The following is a 22,363-nucleotide window of genomic DNA, read 5'->3' on the forward strand; positions in this document are numbered from 1 at the left end:
AGACGACTACAGCTACGGCAGAGTACAGACGACTACAGCTACGGAGGAGTACAGACGACTACAGCTACGGCGGAGTACAGACGACTACAGCTACGGAGGAGTACAGACGACTACAGCTACGGAGGAGTACAGACGACTACAGCTACGGAGGAGTACAGACGACTACAGCTACGGAGGAGTACAGACGACTACAGCTACGGAGGAGTACAGACGACTACAGCTACGGAGGAGTACAGACGACTACAGCTACGGAGGAGTACAGACGACTACAGCTACGGAGGAGTACAGACGACTACAGCTACGGCGGAGTACAGACGACTACAGCTACGGAGGAGTACAGACGACTACAGCTACGGCGGAGTACAGACGACTACAGCTACGGCGGAGTACAGACGACTACAGCTACGGCGGAGTACAGACGACTACAGCTACGGAGGAGTACAGACGACTACAGCTACGGAGGAGTACAGACGACTACAGCTACGGAGGAGTACAGACGACTACAGCTACGGAGGAGTACAGACGACTACAGCTACGGAGGAGTACAGACGACTACAGCTACGGCGGAGTACAGACGACTACAGTGGAGTACAGACGACTACAGCTACGGCGGAGTACAGACGACTACAGCTACGGCGGAGTACAGACGACTACAGCTACGGAGTACAGACGACTACAGCTACGGCAGAGTACAGACGACTACAGCTACGGCAGAGTACAGACGACTACAGCTACGGCGGAGTACAGACGACTACAGCTACGGAGGAGTACAGACGACTACAGCTATGGAGGAGTACAGACGACTACAGCTACGGAGGAGTACAGACGACTACAGCAGAGTACAGACGACTACAGCTACGGCAGAGTACAGACGACTACAGCTACGGCAGAGTACAGACGACTACAGCTACGGAGGAGTACAGACGACTACAGCTACGGAGGAGTACAGACGACTACAGCTACGGAGGAGTACAGACGACTACAGCTACGGAGGAGTACAGACGACTACAGCTACGGCGGAGTACAGACGACTACAGCTACGGAGGAGTACAGACGACTACAGCTACGGAGGAATACAGACGACTACAGCTACGGCAGAGTACAGACGACTACAGCTACGGAGGAGTACAGACGACTACAGCGGAGTACAGACGACTACATCTACGGAGGAGTACAGACGACTACAGCGGAGTACAGACGACTACAGCTACGGAGGAGTACAGACGACTACGGCAGAGTACAGACGACTACAGCTACGGAGGAGTACAGACGACTACAGCGGAGTACAGACGACTACAGCTACGGCGGAGTACAGACGACTACAGCGGAGTACAGATGACTACAGCTACGGCGGAGTACAGACGACTACAGCTACGGAGGAGTACAGACGACTACAGCTACAGAGGAGTACAGACGACTACAGCTACGGCGGAGTACAGACGACTACAGCTACGGCGGAGTACAGACGACTACAGCTACGGAGGAGTACAGACGACTACAGCTACGGAGGAGTACAGACGACTACAGCTACAGAGGAGTACAGACGACTACAGCTACGGAGGAGTACAGACGACTACAGCTACGGAGGAGTACAGACGACTACAGCTACGGCGGAGTACAGACGACTACAGCTACGGAGGAGTACAGACGACTACAGCTACGGAGGAGTACAGACGACTACAGCTACAGAGGAGTACAGACGACTACAGCTACGGAGTACAGACGACTACAGCTACGGCGGAGTACAGACGACTACAGCTACGGAGCAGTACAGACGACTACAGCTACGGCAGAGTACAGACGACTACAGCTACGGAGGAGTACTTGGTAATATATGCACTGGAGACTCCAAAAACAATAAAATAAATAAATTTTTTTTTGTCTTACCTGAGGACCACAACCTTTGGATTCAATTCCTCCTTGTGTTTTCCAGTGGTTCCATTGCAGTTTTCATCTGCAGTCTTGAAAATAAAACATTGTTAACTTCCCCACTATCGTTAAATACCATTTAGATGATCCTACCATGAGATATAGTGTGTCTACGATGTGGCCTAATAACCCTTACCCCTGTAGTCTGACTACTGCCACATAACTCCAGATAGACCTGCATTGCTGCTTCCTCCTTAGCCTCCTTCTTCGTGTTCCCAAAGCCCTCTGGGTATTCTTTCTCACCTACCACATACCTACAGCATCTGACATAGAACACACACACACACACCTTTAGTTTTGGATGTGACCCTTCGCAACGGCAATAGTAAGTGAATAACTTTAGAGTACTGTATGAAGTGTTACTGTGAGGTGTTGTTGGGTCCAACACGCGTTTCCTCCAAAGCCTTTAGAGACAGCTTGTTCTTCTGGCTGTGTTCATTCAGCCAGCACACGTAGTTGGGCTGGGAGATAACTGCTCGGACAGGAGGGGCTGGAGACTGAGCCGGTGACGGAGGACATGAAACCGACTGTTGAAAAACATTAAGCAGGCCGTCGGGTCTCAAACTGTATGTTTGATGCTCCCACAAGTCAATATATTCTGTAACTAAACATTCCAGTACGGTCTTTGTCAATCAAAATGTAACCAGGGACTGTATTTCAGAGTAGGAGTGCTGAGTTAGATTCAGTTCAGCCTCTTACATCACAATTAATAATGTGATATGGATCAGCACTCTGCGATGCTTGATACATACGGCCCTGGTCAACGCCTGTTACCATCAGTAGAATAAAAAGAAAAGGCTGTTCTTACTGCATCCTTCTGCTCTGTCGTCTCCGTCACGCCAGCCAGAGCATGTTTATCCTTCTGCTCTGTCGTCTCCGTCACGCCAGCCAGAGCATGTTTATCCTTCTGCTCTGTCGTCTCCGTCACGCCAGCCAGAGCATGTTTATCCTTCTGCTCTGTCGTCTCCATCATGCCAGCCAGAGCATGTTTAGCAGCATTCTGTTTGGCCTCTTTCTTGTTCTTTCCAACCCCGTTAGGATAGGCATGGCCTTTAATCACCACCCTCAGAGTGAAGCTGGGGGAAAGGGGGAATGTTTAAGACAATACTTAATCACCACCCTCAGAGTGAAGCTGGGGGAAAGGGGGAATGTTTAAGACAATACTTAATCACCACCCTCAGAGTGAAGCTGGGGGAAAGGGGGAATGTTTAAGACAATACTTAATGGATAAATGACTGAATGATTTAATTAAATTAATGAATTATTTCATGATTACAGTACAGACTACATTTTAGTCATTTAGCAGATGCTCTTACACAAAACATATACAGTAGTTGAGACCATCTTAAGGTAACTAGGTGGGACCATCTTCAGGTAACTAAGGGGACCATCTTCAGGTAACTAGGTGGGATCAATCTTAAGTAAAGGTGAGACCATCTTCAGGTAACTAGGTGAGACCATCTTCAGGTAACTAGGTGGGACCATCTTAAGGTAACTAGGTGCGACAATCTTAAGAAGGTGAGACCATCTTCGGGTAACTAGGTGAGACCATCTTAAGTTAACTAGGTGGGACCATCTTAAGGTAACCAGGTGGGACCATCTTCAGGTAACTAGGTGAGACCATCTTCAGGTAACTAGGTGGGACCATCTTAAGAAGGTGAGACCCTCTTAGGGTAACTAGGTGAGACCATCTTCAGGTAACTAGGTGGGACCATCTTAAGGTAACTAGGTGTGACAATCTTAAGAAGGTGAGACCATCTTCGGGTAACTAGTTGGGACCATCTTAAGGTAACTAGGTGAGACCATCTTAAGGTAACTAGGTGAGACCATCTTCAGGTAACTAGGTGAGACCATCTTAAGGTAACTAGGTGAGACCATCTTAAGGTAACTAGGTGAGACCATCTTCAGGTAACTAGGTGAGACCATCTTAAGGTAACTAAGTGAGTCCATCTTTTGGTAACTAGGTGGGACCATCTTAAGGCAACTATGTGACACCATCTTCAGGTAACTAGGTGAGACCCTCTTCAGGTAACTAGGTGAGACCATCTTCAGGTAACTAGGTGGGACCATCTTAAGGTAACTAAGTGAGACCATCTTCAGGTAACTAGGTGGGACCATTTTAAGGTAACTAGGTGGGACCATCTTAAGGAGGTGAGACCATCTTCAGGTAACTACGTGAGACCTACTTAAGGTAACTAGGTGAGACCCCCTTCAGGTAACTAGGTGAGACCATCTTAAGGTAACTAGGTGAGACCTACTTAAGGTAACTAGGTGAGACCTACTTAAGGTAACTAGGTGAGACCATCTTCAGGTAACTAGGTGGGACCATCTTCAGGTAACTAGGTGGGACCATCTTAAGGTAACTAGGTGGGACCATCGTAAGGTAACTAGGTGAGACCATCTTAAGGTAACTAAGTGGGACCATCCTAAGGTAACTAGGTGAGACCATCTTAAGGTAACTAAGTGGGACCATCTTAAGGTAACTAAGTTGGACCATCTGTCCACATCTGTCAGGTCCTTCAGCGTCTCCTGGAGAACCAGCTTTTCTTTAAAGCGGAGAAGTGTGAATTCCATCGCTCCACCAGCTCCTTCCTAGGATACGTCATCGCTGCTGGACATATACAGATGGATCCAGACAGGGTGAGAGCAATGGTGGATTGGCCTCAACCCGCATCCAGAATGCAGCTGCAACTTTTCCTGGGATTTGCTAACTCCTACCGCCACTTCATCCGAGGTTACAGCACCCTGGCTTCCCCTCTCAGCACTCACCGCTCCCAAGGTTCCTTTCACGATTCACTACAGCCCCCACCTTAATCAATCCGGAACTGTCCAGTCAGTTCATGGTGGAGGTCGACGACTCGGATGACTCGGAATGGGGGCCGTCCTGTCCCAGCGTTCTACCCGGGACCAAAAGCTGCACCCCTGTGCTTTTCTCTCCCATCATTTTACCCCTGCTATGATGTGGGTAATCGAGTACTCCTTGTCGTCAATATGGCGTTGGAGGAGTGGAGGCACTGGTTGGAGGGGGTGGAACACCCATTCTTATTGTGAACTGACCATAAGAACCTGGAATATCTCCGCACCTCCAAGCTCCTCAACTCTAGGCAGGTTTGTTGGGCCCTGTTATTCAGCCGTTTCAATTTCACTCTCTCCTACCGCCCGGCGTCCAAGAATGTGAAACCTGACGCACTCTCACATTTGTATAGCCGTGCTGCTACTCCATCTGACCCCGAGACCATCCTCCCTACTTCCTATCCAACGGCTGCAGTCGTCTGGGGTATAGAGAGCCTGGTCTGTAGGGTGCAGCATTCCCAGCCAGAACCCGATAGGGGATCCGGCTAACCGGATGTTTGTCCCGGACTCTGCCCGTTCTCCGGTCCTGGAATGGGCACATTCCCCAAGACTGACCTGCCATCTAGTCTCCCGTCGGACCCTGGCTTTCATCCGACGATGCTTTTGGTTACTTCCATGGTTCCTGGTAGGCCACCGCATTTGTCTCCGCATTCGTCGCCGCCTGCACTGTGTGTGCACAAAATAAGACTGAGGCTCTGGTTGGCCTTCTCCAAGCACTCCCTGTCCTCATTGGGTCATAGGCCAGCCTGTCCTCTGGTTTTAACCCTCAACCTAACGGCCAATCTAACGGCTATCAGCTCGGGCACAGGATATAGCTTTCCACTCGGGACCTGCACCTTATAAAGACTTCCTCATATTTGTTCTCCTTTTCTATTGGTTTCCATTCAACTTTCTTTCATTGTCTAGCAGCCAAAGGCATTATCCTAGTCGTATTAGCAAACAATGATAGTTGTTGCATCTTTAGATCTCCCCTCTTTAGATCTCCCCTCTTTCTAAATTTTGAACAGATATTTCCATCTCTGTCCATGAAACTGCTCGCATGTGCATTTGACATTTTCAGTTTTTTTTCCCAGCAAATCGCATTTTGGAACACTTGTGCGTTTACCCACTGAAAAGAAAGGGGGTATACCTGGGTATAAATTCTAACATTTGTAAAAGAAAATGTAGGAAAAATAAAACACCAGATCTTGATTAGATAAGTATTAAACCCCCTGAGTCAATACATTAGAATCACCTTTAGCAGCGGTTACAGCTGTGAGTCTTTCTGGGTAAATCTCTAAGTGCGTTACACACCTGGATTGAGAAAACTTTGCCCATTATTCTTTTCAAAATTCTTCAAGCTCTGTCACATTGGTTGTTGATCATGGCTAGACAACCATTTTCAGGTCTTGCCATAGATTTTCAAGTAGATTTAGGTCAAAACTGTAACTTCCTTCTTTTCACTCTGTCATTTAGGTTAATATTGTGGAGTAACTACAATGTTGTTGATCCATCCTCAGTTTCCTTCTATCACAGCCATTAAACTCTAACTGTTTTACAGTCACCATTGGTCTCATGGTGAAATCTCTGAGCAGTTTCCTTCCTCTCCGGCAACTGAGTTAGGAAGGACGTCTGTATCTTGGTAGTGACTGGGTGTATTGATACACCAGTGTAATTAATAACTTCACCGTGACCAAAGGGAGATTCAATGTCTTTGGAAAACATTATTGGTCTTTGTGGTTGAATCTGTGTTCATTATTGTTAAACACTATTATAGCACTATTAGTCCATGGAGCTTATTATGTGACTTGTTAAGCAAAGTTCTACTCCTATTTATTATGTGACTTGTTAAGCAAAGTTCTACTCCTATTTATTATGTGACTTGTTAAGCAAAGTTCTACTCCTATTTATTATGTGACTTGTTAAGCAAAGTTCTACTTCTATTTATTATGTGACTTGTTAAGCAAAGTTCTACTCCTATTTATTATGTGACTTGTTAAGCAAAGTTCTACTCCTATTTATTATGTGACTTGTTAAGCAAAGTTCTACTCCTATTTATTATGTGACTTGTTAAGCAAAGTTCTACTCCTATTTATTATGTGACTTGTTAAGCAAAGTTCTACTCCTATTTATTATGTGACTTGTTAAGCAAAGTTCTACTCCTATTTATTATGTGACTTGTTAAGCAAAGTTCTACTCCTATTTATTATGTGACTTGTTAAGCAAAGTTCTACTCCTATTTATTATGTGACTTGTTAAGCAAAGTTCTACTCCTATTTATTATGTGACTTGTTAAGCAAAGTTCTACTCCTATTTATTATGTGACTTGTTAAGCAAAGTTCTACTCCTATTTATTATGTGACTTGTTAAGCAAAGTTCTACTCCTATTTATTATGTGACGTGTTAAGCAAAGTTCTACTCCTATTTATTATGTGACTTGTTAAGCAAAGTTCTACTCCTATTTATTATGTGACTTGTTAAGCAAAGTTCTACTCCTATTTATTATGTGACTTGTTAAGCAAAGTTCTACTCCTATTTATTATGTGACTTGTTAAGCAAAGTTCTACTCCTATTTATTATGTGACTTGTTAAGCAAAGTTGTTCTATTTAGGATTACCATAACAAAGGAGTTGAATACTTATTGACTAAAGACATTTCAGTTTTTCAGTTTTAATTCATTTGTAAAAATTTCAAAAAACATAATTCCATTTTTTACTTTATGGGGTATTGTGTATGGAGAAGTGATAAACAACCTCTATTGAATCCATTTTAATGTCAGGCTGTAACAAAACAAGTCTAGAGGTGTGACTACTCTCTGAAGGCAATGCAGCTCTGCCAGTTGAATAGACGTACGTTTTCAGGTGATCCGGTCCTTCTGTTCTAACCTCCTCAAACTTGATGTCAGAGATCTGACGTTGTCTCTGAGCATACTCGTACAGTATGGAGACATAGTTTGTGGAATCCATTGCTTAAAATGTTGTTGAATCTGTGAGAAATAGCAGGGGAAGAAAAAACAAAGGAATATCGAATCAAGACAACAAGTATATAAAATGATGAATGATACACAGTAAGAAAGCTGGAGCCTGGATTGTTTTGTGCGCATAATCAATACGCGTAAGTTAGCTAATAAATTGATATGCAAACATTATTAAGGACACAAGCTCCTTATCAAAGGTGAGAGCGACCATGGCTGATAGTGTTTATTTGACCTTTATTTAACTAGGCAAGTCAGTTAAGAACAAATAATCATTTTCAATGACGGCCTAGGAACAGTGGGTTTAACTGCCTGTTCAGGGGCAGGATGACCTTGTCAGCTCTGGGGTTTGAACTTGCAACCTTCCGGTTACTAGTCCAACGCTCTAACCACTAGGCTACCCTGCCACCCCATGGAAGTCTCTCCTTCTGGTTAGTTCAATTGGCAAACAATAAATAAACATTCTGCAACAATGCTCAAAGTCATAATATAGTGCTAATATTGTTTTCATAACTTCAGGGCCGTCCACACCAAGAACGAGAACTATAACTTCAGGGCCGTCCACACCAAGAACGAGAACTATAACTTCAGAGCCGTCCACACCAAGAACGAGAACTATAACTTCAGGGCCGTCCACACCAAGAACGAGAACTATAACTTCAGGGCCGTCCACACCAAGAACGAGAACTATAACTTCAGGGCCGTCCACACCAAGAACGAGAACTATAACTTCAGGGCCGTCCACAAGAACGAGAACTATAACTTCAGGGCCGTCCACACCAAGAACGAGAACTATAACTTCAGGGCCGTCCACACCAAGAACGAGAACTATAACTTCAGGGCCGTCCACACCAAGAACGAGAACTATAACTTCAGGGCCGTCCACACCAAGAACGAGAACTATAACTTCAGGGCCGTCCACACCAAGAACGAGAACTATAACTTCAGGGCCGTCCACACCAAGAACGAGAACTATAACTTCAGGGCCGTCCACACCAAGAACGAGAACTATAACTTCAGGGCCGTCCACACCAAGAACGAGAACTATAACTTCAGGGCCGTCCACACCAAGAACCAGAACTATAACTTCAGGGCCGTCCACACCAAGAACCAGAACTATAACTTCAGGGCCGTCCACACCAAGAACGAGAACTATAACTTCAGGGCCGTCCACACCAAGAACGAGAACTATAACTTCAGGGCCGTCCACACCAAGAACGAGAACTATAACTTCAGGGCCGTCCACACCAAGAACGAGAACTATAACTTCAGGGCCGTCCACACCAAGAACGAGAACTATAACTTCAGGGCCGTCCACACCAAGAACGAGAACTATAACTTCAGGGCCGTCCACACCAAGAACGAGAACTATAACTTCAGGGCCGTCCACACCAAGAACGAGAACTATAACTTCAGGGCCGTCCACACCAAGAACGATAACTATAACTTCAGGGCCGTCCACACCAAGAACGAGAACTATAACTTCAGGGCCGTCCACACCAAGAACGAGAACTATAACTTCAGGGCGTCCACACCAAGATCGAGAACTATAACTTCAGGGCCGTCCACACCAAGAACGAGAACTATAACTTCAGGGCCGTCCACACCAAGAACGAGAACTATAACTTCAGGGCCGTCCACACCAAGAACGAGAACTATAACTTCAGGGCCGTCCACACCAAGAACGAGAACTATAACTTCAGGGCCGTCCACACCAAGAACCAGAACTATAACTTCAGGGCCGTCCACACCAAGAACCAGAACTATAACTTCAGGGCCGTCCACACCAAGAACGAGAACTATAACTTCAGGGCCGTCCACACCAAGAACGAGAACTATAACTTCAGGGCCGTCCACACCAAGAACGAGAACTATAACTTCAGGGCCGTCCACACCAAGAACGAGAACTATAACTTCAGGGCCGTCCACACCAAGAACGAGAACTATAACTTCAGGGCCGTCCACACCAAGAACGAGAACTATAACTTCAGGGCCGTCCACACCAAGAACGAGAACTATAACTTCAGGGCCGTCCACACCAAGATCGAGAACTATAACTTCAGGGCCGTCCACACCAAGAACGAGAACTATAACTTCAGGGCCGTCCACACCAAGAACGAGAACTATAACTTCAGGGCCGTCCACACCAAGAACGAGAACTATAACTTCAGGGCCGTCCACACCAAGAACGAGAACTATAACTTCAGGGCCGTCCACACCAAGAACCAGAACTATAACTTCAGGGCCGTCCACACCAAGAACCAGAACTATAACTTCAGGGCCGTCCACACCAAGAACGAGAACTATAACTTCAGGGCCGTCCACACCAAGAACGAGAACTATAACTTCAGGGCCGTCCACACCAAGAACGAGAACTATAACTTCAGGGCCGTCCACACCAAGAACGAGAACTATAACTTCAGGGCCGTCCACACCAAGAACGAGAACTATAACTTCAGGGCCGTCCACACCAAGAACGAGAACTATAACTTCAGGGCCGTCCACACCAAGAACGAGAACTATAACTTCAGGGCCGTCCACACCAAGAACGATAACTATAACTTCAGGGCCGTCCACACCAAGAACGAGAACTATAACTTCAGGGCCGTCCACACCAAGAACGAGAACTATAACTTCAGGGCCGTCCACACCAAGATCGAGAACTATAACTTCAGGGCCGTCCACACCAAGAACGAGAACTATAACTTCAGGGCCGTCCACACCAAGAACGAGAACTATAACTTCAGGGCCGTCCACACCAAGAACGAGAACTATAACTTCAGGGCCGTCCACACCAAGAACGAGAACTATAACTTCAGGGCCGTCCACACCAAGAACCAGAACTATAACTTCAGGGCCGTCCACACCAAGAACCAGAACTATAACTTCAGGGCCGTCCACACCAAGAACGAGAACTATAACTTCAGGGCCGTCCACACCAAGAACGAGAACTATAACTTCAGGGCCGTCCACACCAAGAACGAGAACTATAACTTCAGGGCCGTCCACACCAAGAACGAGAACTATAACTTCAGGGCCGTCCACACCAAGAACGGGAACTATAACTTCAGGGCCGTCCACACCAAGAACGAGAACTATAACTTCAGGGCCGTCCACACCAAGAACCAGAACTATAACTTCAGGGCCGTCCACACCAAGAACGAGAACTATAACTTCAGGGCCGTCCACACCAAGAACGAGAACTATAACTTCAGGGCCGTCCACACCAAGAACGAAAACTATAACTTCAGGGCCGTCCACACCAAGAACGAGAACTATAACTTCAGGGCGGTCCACACCAAGAACGAGAACTATAACTTCAGGGCCGTCCACACCAAGAACGAGAACTATAACTTCAGGGCCGTCCACACCAAGAACGAGAACTATAACTTCAGGGCCGTCCACACCAAGAACGAGAACTATAACTTCAGGGCCGTCCACACCAAGAACGAGAACTATAACTTCAGGGCCGTCCACACCAAGAACGAGAACTATAACTTCAGGGCCGTCCACACCAAGAACGAGAACTATAACTTCAGGGCCGTCCACACCAAGAACGAAAAACTATAACTTCAGGGCCGTCCACACCAAGAACCAGAACTATAACTTCAGGGCCGTCCACACCAAGAACGAGAACTATAACTTCAGGGCCGTCCACACCAAGAACGAGAACTATAACTTCAGGGCCGTCCACACCAAGAACGAAAACTATAACTTCAGGGCCGTCCACACCAAGAACGAGAACTATAACTTCAGGGCCGTCCACACCAAGAACGAGAACTATAACTTCAGGGCCGTCCACACCAAGAACGAGAACTATAACTTCAGGGCCGTCCACACCAAGAACGAGAACTATAACTTCAGGGCCGTCCACACCAAGAACGAGAACTATAACTTCAGGGCCGTCCACACCAAGAACGAGAACTATAACTTCAGGGCCGTCCACACCAAGAACGAGAACTATAACTTCAGGGCCGTCCACACCAAGAACGAGAACTATAACTTCAGGGCCGTCCACACCAAGAACGAAAACTATAACTTCAGGGCCGTCCACACCAAGAACGAGAACTATAACTTCAGGGCCGTCCACACCAAGAACGAGAACTATAACTTCAGGGCCGTCCACACCAAGAACGAGAACTATAACTTCAGGGCCGTCCACACCAAGAACGAGAACTATAACTTCAGGGCCGTCCACACCAAGAACGAGAACTATAACTTCAGGGCCGTCCACACCAAGAACGAGAACTATAACTTCAGGGCCGTCCACACCAAGAACGAGAACTATAACTTCAGGGCCGTCCACACCAAGAACGAGAACTATAACTTCAGGGCCGTCCACACCAAGAACGAGAACTATAACTTCAGGGCCGTCCACACCAAGAACGAGAACTATAACTTCAGGGCCGTCCACACCAAGAACGATAACTATAACTTCAGGGTCGTCCACACCAAGAACGAGAACTATAACTTCAGGGCCGTCCACACCAAGAACGAGAACTATAACTTCAGGGCCGTCCACACCAAGAACGAGAACTATAACTTCAGGGCCGTCCACACCAAGAACGAAAACTATAACTTCAGGGCCGTCCACACCAAGAACGAGAACTATAACTTCAGGGCCGTCCACACCAAGAACGGGAACTATAACTTCAGGGCCGTCCACACCAAGAACGAGAACTATAACTTCAGGGCCGTTCACACCAAGAACCAGAACTATAACTTCAGGGCCGTCCACACCAAGAACGAGAACTTCAGGGCCGTCCACACCAAGAACGAGAACTATAACTTCAGGGCCGTCCACACCAAGAACCAGAACTATAACTTCAGGGCCGTCCACACCAAGAACCAGAACTATAACTTCAGGGTCTCCCCTCTGAGGTAGGGGGGCGGGGGTAGGTTGACCTCAGGTCTCCCCTCTGGAAGCCTGAGGTAGGGGGGCGGGGGTAGGTTATCCTCAGGTCTCCCCATTGGAATCCCGAGGTAGGGGGAGCAGGGGAATCTATCAAATAGCGCACCTCTAACTTTGTACAGTACTAATGCAGTTAGTAAAATCAGTCACACTACTAAATGCTACCAAATAAACCACACTTCAGCCATAATACTGTGAATGTATAGTTTCACAGACATATTGTTGCATTTTTTTCTGGTTGTAGGAAATGGCTAAGAATAATATAAACCAGTCTGCACAACACCAAGGTGAATTGGTTTAGTCTTGACTCTTGGTTGACAGTGTTGGGGGATGGGTAATGTAGTCTTGACTCTTGGTTGACAGTGTTGGGGGATGGGTAATGTAGTCTTGACTCTTGGTTGACAGTGTTGGGGGATGGGTAATGTAGTCTTGACTCTTGGTTGACAGTGTTGGGGGATGGGTAATGTAGTCTTGACTCTTGGTTGACAGTGTTGGGGGATGGGTAATGTAGTCTTGACTCTTGGTTGACAGTGTTGGGGGATGGGATTTTGCGTATTGACACAGGTCAGATCAGGGATATTGTCTCTGCGTATTGAAACAGGTCAGATCAGGGATATTGTCTCTGCGTATTGAAACAGGTCAGATCAGGGATATTGCCTCTGTGTATTGACACAGGTCAGATCAGGGATATTGTCTCTGCGTATTGAAACAGGTCAGATCAGGGATATTGAAACAGTTCAGATCAGGGATATTGTCTCTGTGTATTGAAACACGTCAGATCAGATATATTGTCTCTGTGTATTGAAACAGGTCAGATCAGATATATTGTCTCTGTGTATTGAAACAGCTCAGGGATATTGACCACCAGATATACCCTGGTATTATGTGGCTGAGTGATGAGACAGACCACCAGATATACCCTGGCATTATGTGGCTGAGCGGTAAGGAGACAGACCACCAGATATACCCTGGTATTATGTGGCTGAGTGATAAGGAGACAGACCACCAGATATACCCTGGTATTATGTGGCTGAGTGATGAGGAGACAGACCACCAGATATACCCTGGTATTATGTGGCTGAGTGATGAGACAGACCACCAGATATACCCTGGTATTATGTGGCTGAGTGATGAGACAGACCACCAGATATACCCTGGTATTATGAGGCTGAGGGATGAGGAGACAGACCACCAGATATACCCTGGTATTATGTGGCTGAGTGATGAGGAGACAGACCACCAGATATACCCTGGTATTATGTGGCTGAGTGATGAGACAGACCACCAGATATACCCTGGTATTATGTGGCTGAGTGATGAGACAGACCACCAGATATACCCTGGTATTATGAGGCTGAGGGATGAGGAGACAGACCACCAGATATACCCTGGTATTATGTGGCTGAGTGATGAGGAGACAGACCACCAGATATACCCTGGTATTATGCGGCTGAGTGATGAGGACAGACCACCAGATATACCCTGGTATTATGTGGCTGAGTGATGAGGAGACAGACCACCAGATATACCCTGGCATTATGTGGCTGAGCGATGAGGAGACAGACCACCAGATATACCCTGGCATTATGTGGCTGAGTGATGAGACAGACCACCAGATATACCCTGGTATTATGTGGCTGAGCGATGAGGAGACAGACCACCAGATATACCCTGGTATTATGTGGCTGAGTGATGAGGAGACAGACCACCAGATATACCCTGGCATTATGTGGCTGAGTGATGAGACAGACCACCAGATATACCCTGGCATTATGTGGCTGAGCGGTAAGGAGACAGACCACCAGATATACCCTGGTATTATGTGGCTGAGTCATGAGGAGACAGACCACCAGATATACCCTGGTATTATGTGGATGAGGAGACAGTCCACCAGATATACCCTGGCATTATGTGGCTGAGTGATGAGGAGACAGACCACCAGATATACCCTGGTATTATGTGGCTGAGTCATGAGGAGACAGACCACCAGATATACCCTGGTATTATGTGGATGAGGAGACAGTCCACCAGATATACCCTGGCATTATGTGGCTGAGTGATGAGACAGACCACCAGATATACCCTGGTATTATGTGGCTGAGTCATGAGGAGACAGACCACCAGATATACCCTGGTATTATGTGGCTGAGTGATGAGACAGACCACCAGATTTACCCTGGTATTATGTGGCTGAGTGATGAGGACAGACCACCAGATATACCCTGGTATTATGTGGCTGAGTGATGAGGACAGACCACCAGATATACCCTGGTATTATGTGGCTGAGTGATGAGACAGACCACCAGATATACCCTGGTATTATGTGGCTGAGTGATGAGACAGACCACCAGATATACCCTGGTATTATGTGGCTGAGTGATGAGGACAGACCACCAGATATACCCTGGTATTATGTGGCTGAGTGATGAGGAGACAGACCACCAGATATACCCTGGTATTATGTGGCTGAGTGATGAGGAGACAGACCACCAGATATACCCTGGTATTATGTGGCTGAGTGATGAGGACAGACCACCAGATATACCCTGGCATTATGTGGCTGAGCGGTAAGGAGACAGACCACCAGATATACCCTGGTATTATGTGGCTGAGTGATGAGGAGACAGACCACCAGATATACCCTGGTATTATGTGGCTGAGTGATGAGGACAGACCACCAGATATACCCTGGTATTATGTGGCTGAGTGATGAGGACAGACCACCAGATATACCCTGGTATTATGTGGCTGAGTGATGAGGACAGACCACCAGATATACCCTGGTATTATGTGGCTGAGTGATGAGGAGACAGACCACCAGATATACCCTGGTATTATGTGGCTGAGTGATAAGGAGACAGACCACCAGATATACCCTGGTATTATGTGGCTGAGTGATAAGGAGACAGACCACCAGATATACCCTGGTATTATGTGGCTGAGTGATGAGGAGACAGACCACCAGATATACCCTGGTATTATGTGGCTGAGTGATGAGACAGACCACCAGATATACCCTGGTATTATGTGGCTGAGCGATGAGGAGACAGACCACCAGATATACCCTGGCATTATGTGGCTGAGCGGTAAGGAGACAGACCACCAGATATACCCTGGTATTATGTGGCTGAGTGATGAGGCGCAACTGAAATGTTTTTTTGTCCATTGTGTATTTCCGTTTGCATAATATTTACATAAAGCCTGGAATAAAAGAAAAGCCTAACTATAATTCAATTATAAAAAATATTTATCTTCTATGTGGTAAACGGTACACGTGTATATAGATTGTGTATAGACATTTCTCCCACAGGAATGTTCTCTTTGTGCCAGACTGGGTTCAAATGCAATTCTGGAGATGGTAAACCGTCCAGAATGGACCTATGACTAATCAACTAAATAATGCCCTTGTATAAAAATGTAGGCCTAATCAATATGGGAGATTTGTGTGCCCTGGGTGGGGACTGCAGAGCACAACCTGGAGGAATGGACAGATGTGCCATGTCATTATCTGGAACCTTATTTTCTTTCATTTTGACAGGTTATATTTATAGCCCTACTATTTAGCTACACATGGTTCTATATAGTACCACATATGGGTTCTTTGGCTTGTAATCACAGGGAACCCCTTCATGGGGCTATATAGAACCCTTTATGGGGCTATATAGAACCCTTTATGGGGCTATATAGAACCCTTTATGGGGCTATATAGAACCCTTTATGGGGCTATATAGAACCCTGCACGGGGCTATATAGAACCCTTTATGGGGCTATATAGAACCCTGCATGGGGCTATATAGAACCCTTTATGGGGCTATATAGAACCCTTTATGGGGCTATATAGAACCCTGCATGGGGCTATATAGAACCCTTTATGGGGCTATATAGAACCCTGCATGGGGCTATATAGAACCCTGCATGGGGCTATATAGAACCCTGCATGGGGCTATATAGAACCCTTTATGGGGCTATATAGAACCCTTTATGGGGCTATATAGAACCCTGCATGGGGCTATATAGAACCCTGCATGGGGCTATATAGAACCCTTTATGGGGCTACATAGAACCCTTTATGGGGCTATATATAACCCTTTATGGGGCTATATAGAACCCTGCATGGGGCTATATAGAACCCTTTATGGGGCTATATAGAACCCTTTATGGGGCTATATAGAACCCTGCATGGGGCTATATAGAACCCTGCATGGGGCTATATAGAACCCTTTATGGGGCTATATAGAACCCTTTATGGGGCTACATAGAACCCTTTATGGGGCTATATAGAACCCTTTACGGGGCTATATAGAACCCTGCATGGGGCTATATAGAACCCTTTATGGGGCTATATAGAACCCTTTATGGGGCTATATAGAACCCTTCATGGGGCTATATAGAACCCTTTATGGGGCTATATAGAACCCTTTATGGGGCTATATAGAACCCTTTATGGGGCTATATAGAACCCTTTATGGGGCTATATAGAACCCTGCATGGGGCTATATAGAACCCTTTATGGGGCTATATAGAACCCTGCATGGGGCTATATAGAACCCTGCATGGGGCTATATAGAACCCTGCATGGGGCTATATAGAACCCTTTATGGGGCTATATAGAACCCTTTATGGGGCTATATAGAACCCTGCATGGGGCTATATAGAACCCTGCACGGGGCTATATAGAACCCTTTATGGGGCTATATAGAACCCTTTATGGGGCTATATAGAACCCTGCATGGGGCTATATAGAACCCTGCATGGGGCTATATAGAACCCTTTATGGGGCTATATAGAAGCCTTTATGGGGCTACATAGAACCCTTTATGGGGCTACATAGAACCCTTTATGGGGCTATATAGAACCCTGCATGGGGCTATATAGAACCCTTTATGGGGCTATATAGAACCCTTTATGGGGCTATATAGAACCCTGCATGGGGCTATATAGAACCCTTTATGGGGCTATATAGAACCCTTTATGGGGCTATATAGAACCCTGCATGGGGCTATATAGAACCCTTTATGGGGCTATATAGAACCCTTTATGGGGCTATATAGAACCCTATTTGGTGTTTCATAGAACCCTATTTGGGGCTATATAGAACCCTTTTTGGGGCTATATAGAACCCTTTATGGGGCTATATAGAACCCTATTTGGGGCTATATAGAACCCTATTTGGGGCTATATAGAACCCTATTTGGGGCTATATAGAACCCTATTTGGGGCTACATAGAACCTTTTTGGGGCTATATAGAACCCTTTTTGGGGCTATATAGAACCCTTTATGGGGCTATATAGAACCCTATTTGGGGCTATATAGAACCCTATTTGGGGCTACATAGAACCCTTTTTGGGGCTATATAGAACCCTATTTGGGGCTACATAGAACCCTTTTGGGGCTACATAGAACCCTTTTTGGGGCTATATAGAACCCTTTTTGGGGCTATATAGAACCCTATTTGGGGCTATATAGAACCCTATTTGGGGCTATATAGAACCCTTTTTGGGGCTATATAGAACCATTTATGGGGCTATATAGAACCTTTTATGGGGCTATATAGAACCCTTTATGGGGCTATATAGAACCCTTTTTGGGGCTATATAGAACCTTTTATGGGGCTATATAGAACCCTTTATGGGGCTATATAGAACCCTTTTATGGGGCTATATAGAACCCTTTATGGGGCTATATAGAACCCTTTATGGGGCTATATAGAACCCTTTATGGGGCTATATAGAACCTTTTATGGGGCTATATAGAACCCTTTATGGGGCTATATAGAACCCTTTTATGGGGCTATATAGAACCCTTTATGGGGCTATATAGAACCCTTTATGGGGCTATATAGAACCCTTTATGGGGCTATATAGAACCCTTTATGGGGCTATATAGAACCCTTTATGGGGCTATATAGAACCCTTTATGGGGCTATATAGAACCTTTTATGGGGCTATATAGAACCCTTTATGGGGCTATATAGAACCCTTTATGGGGCTATATAGAACCCTTTATGGGGCTATATAGAACCTTTTATGGGGCTATATAGAACCCTTTATGGGGCTATATAGAACCCTTTATGGGGCTATATAGAACCTTTTATGGGGCTATATAGAACCCTTTATGGGGCTATATAGAACCCTTTTTGGGGCTATATAGAACCCTTTTTGGGGCTACATAGAACCCATGATGGTTCAATAAAGAACTCTTTCCTAACATTCTATATTCTATGGTTATAACCATTTTTTATGGTTCTTTATAGAACCTTTATGGAGAAAGGTTCTTTACAAAACCATTCTCAATCTGAAAGGTTCTTCATAAATCATTTTGATGAACCATACAGGTTTTATTTTATTTTATTCAGGTTAGCCGTATTATATTGTTGAAATTCCATAGGTGTTATTATTGTGTTAATGTAACAGCCCGTCCCCTCGCCCCAACCTGGGCGCGAACCAGGGACGCTCTGCACACGTCAACAGCCACCCTCGAAGCATCATTACCCATTGCAGAGCAAGGGAAACAACTACTTCAAGGTCTCAAAGCGAGTGACGTCACCGATTGAACCGTTATTCGCGCGCACCACCGCTAACTAGCTGGCCGTTTCACATCCGTTACATTAAGTTGAATCAAGTAGCTACCTCTGGAACAGCTGGAGGACTCTGAGGAGAGAACTGAGACCCACTGACTGATTTAGTCAACTGTTTGTTATATCTGGAGTACTTCTCCTGTCCTATTCGGTGTCCTGTGTGAATTTAAGTGTGCTCTCTCTAATTCTCTCTTTCTTTCTCTCTCTCGGAGGACCTGAGCCCTAGGGACCATGCCTCAGGACTACCTGACATGATGACTCCTTGCTGTCCCCAGTCCACCTGGCCATGCTGCTGCTCCAGTTTCAACTTCCACCTGGCCGTGCTGCTGCTCCAGTTTCAACTGTGCTGCCTTATTATTATTGGACCATGCTGGTCATTTATGAACATTTGAACATCTTGGCCATGTTCTGTTATAATCTCCACCCGGCACAGCCAGAAGAGGACTGGCCACCCCTCATAGCCTGGTTCCTCTCTTGGTTTCTTCCTAGGTTCTGGCCTTTCTAGGGAGTTTTTCCTAGCCACCGTGCTTCTACACCTGAATTGCTTGCTGTTTGGGGTTTTAGGCTGGGTTTCTGTACAGCACTTTGAGATATCAGCTGATGTACAAAGGGCTATATATATATATATATATATATATTTTTTTTTCTCAATAGACTCAAGACCTTACAGTACATGAGTCAGTCACTGGCCATAGGTTTATGTAATATGTCATGGCATTACACAACACATTAAATACACTGGAATGACACTATTACTCATGGTTGCACATGAGTAATAGTCCGTTTCCAAACCACTCCCTCAGATATTCCAATGAGCCGCCTCCCTTACATTTTTATTCTCACTAAAGGAGTAAAGAACCCTTTTTGTGAATAGTAAAGAATCGTTGAAGAGCTCAAAGGGTTCTTTGAGTCATTATGGTTCCACATAGAACCATCACCCTACCCAAAGAACCCTAATTTCTTCCTATGTAATGAATGGCCTAATATTTAGTGTCTTACTTCCGCCAAGCAACTAGCCTTTCTCTCTTCCAGCTGTTCTTACGTGCAATAGGCTACACGGACTCAAACCTCGACTGTATTCCTTGTATCTACGTTACTCATTTTCACGTGTCATCCCAGGAATAGCTACAATCTACAAAAGCTGTAGGACATTTATTTTATACTTTAAAAAAAATACTAGGCCTAAATAGCCTTTTCTTGGGGAGAACCAGTCTTGCTCTTGCTAATTGCTGAATGTAAAATAGGCCTAGTCCAAATAAACTACTGGGTAAGGAAGGTTGGCTTCTTATCATTCATAGCAATGGTTTTTAACTGTACCGCAGAAATGGCACGTGAATCACAGAAAATAGATATTGTGGTAGCAGCTGTAGAGAAGTACTTTGGTGTTTAAAAAAACTTGTTTTTATCACAAAGTATAATGGATTTATACTAGAGTCCATTTGGGGAAGGGTAACGCAACCTATTGGATGCCAACCACAGTTAAATTCCACCGAAGAAGAACTCTCAAGGGGAAAGTTGAGAGTTGAGAGAGCGTGCGTTGGTGTGATCACTTTGGCCACATAAATGATATTGTTACACTGATGCATTGTTAATGGTTGCACAGGTCAAACAGAGAGATGAACACAGTGAAAAATAAGATCCAAAACAAATTGACATTCGTTCGAAAAATGGAAGTCAGTTGGGAACCAAGCAAGCAATGACATGATATAAAAGACGCGCAGGCTAAACAGCATATGTTGTTGAAATGCTTCATTTAAATACGAGTTTCTATATATATATTTTTCGTGACATGTGCATTGAAGTATTATTTGCAGTTCACACTATGACAATGAACACACCCTAATGTACTGAATCGTCTGTGTTACTTACCGATTTATTAATAGGCCTTTTAGCGTGCAGTAGGATGCGTTGACCAGTGGATTGATCGGTGTAGAACGATCAACGTTTCTCTAGTGTGGATGCTCTCTAACGTTTTATAGTTATGTATCATTTGTTGTTATAGTTAGAGTACTTGGTGTAGATGGTCCCACGAGTGTTTGAACACTTAGCGACTGCACTGCTGTCAGTGTCCAGTCATCGCGCTTTACTTTCGTTTTGTGCTTCAAAAGAGAGGAAAAGTTTCTACAGAGAGGAAAAGGAAGAGAGATGCTCAACTCGGATGAAAATCCGTCTCCAGCAGGTTGCGTGAGTTTTTTTTATGGAGGTCAATGCGAGTGTCGAATATGGTCAACAAAGAAAGTAAATAGCTTATTTGCTACGTGAGATTTATTTGCTCGAATATAAATTTTGCAATGGTTAAATTGTTACGAGTTTACTGATTTAAGTAGGACACGTGACATCACGGCAACTTTGAAAAAAACAACAACACTATATCGGAATTTGTCTCGAGACGACTATGCATATTCAGGATTGAGGAGTGGCATAGCGTCTCTCTCTATTGAATACAGGCGGTTGACGTTAAAAATCCAAAGAAAGAATAGGCGGGAGCTAGACAGTCCACCGGTCCGCGTTGTGGACAATAACTCCCATTGTTAGGAAGTAGAGACCCGTATCTTGTCACTATATCCATAATCTTTGGTTTCGATTTCCCGTACCACACGTCATCAGTCAATATGGCTACTGGGCTGACGTCTACGTGTTGGCTACAAATAATTATATTCCCAAAATAAAACAATACGACATTCAGTTAGTAATATGTATGTGAGAAGTTTTAGGTTAAACGAATAAGAAAAAAAGTATGTTTACATGCCAATAAATTGGTGAAAGTGCCATATATATTTTTAAAACAGCTCCAAAAATGATATCTGCATTTGCAATAAATGTCGCATCCTATTGAATACAACGTGTTAGATAAGGAGGCAAACAACTGGACTTGGTGGGCTGTGGATGAATGAACCCTATGCTAAACATCTGGACTTGGTGGTCTGTGGATGACATGGATGAATGAACCCTATGCTAAACATCTGGACTTGGTGGTCTGTGGATGAATGAACCCTAAACATCTGGTCTGTGGATGAATGAACCCTAAACATCTGGACTTGGTGGTCTGTGGATGAATGAACCCTATGCTAAACATCTGGACTTGGTGGTCTGTGGATGAATGAACCCTATGCTAAACATCTGGACTTGGTGGTCTGT

The 22,363-nt window shown here is 45.2% G+C and overlaps 1 protein-coding gene across 3 annotated transcripts in view; it reads right to left on the reverse strand.

Moving 5' to 3' along the window:
- Positions 1-21,330, reverse strand: part of eif2ak2 (eukaryotic translation initiation factor 2-alpha kinase 2) — a 52,137-nt gene extending 30,807 nt beyond the window's left edge. For 2 of the 3 annotated variants that reach the window (XM_065007784.1, XM_065007783.1), the window contains exons 1-6: positions 21,095-21,325; positions 7,615-7,747; positions 2,738-3,005; positions 2,293-2,456; positions 2,066-2,192; positions 1,888-1,961 (exon numbers count right to left, since the gene is read on the reverse strand). In XM_065007784.1, coding sequence (XP_064863856.1) covers positions 1,888-1,961; positions 2,066-2,192; positions 2,293-2,456; positions 2,738-3,005; positions 7,615-7,727 — 746 coding nt within the window. In that variant the 5' untranslated portion in view covers positions 7,728-7,747; positions 21,095-21,325. Of the gene's footprint in view, positions 1-1,887; positions 1,962-2,065; positions 2,193-2,292; positions 2,457-2,737; positions 3,006-7,614; positions 7,748-21,094 lie in introns of all 3 variants that reach the window. The other variant, XM_065007785.1, reaches the window with a different exon arrangement.
- Between the last annotated feature and the right edge of the window lie 1,033 nt (positions 21,331-22,363).

This window comes from Oncorhynchus nerka, linkage group LG23, assembly GCF_034236695.1.
Source record: "Oncorhynchus nerka isolate Pitt River linkage group LG23, Oner_Uvic_2.0, whole genome shotgun sequence".
Taxonomy (NCBI): Eukaryota; Metazoa; Chordata; class Actinopteri; order Salmoniformes; family Salmonidae; genus Oncorhynchus; species Oncorhynchus nerka.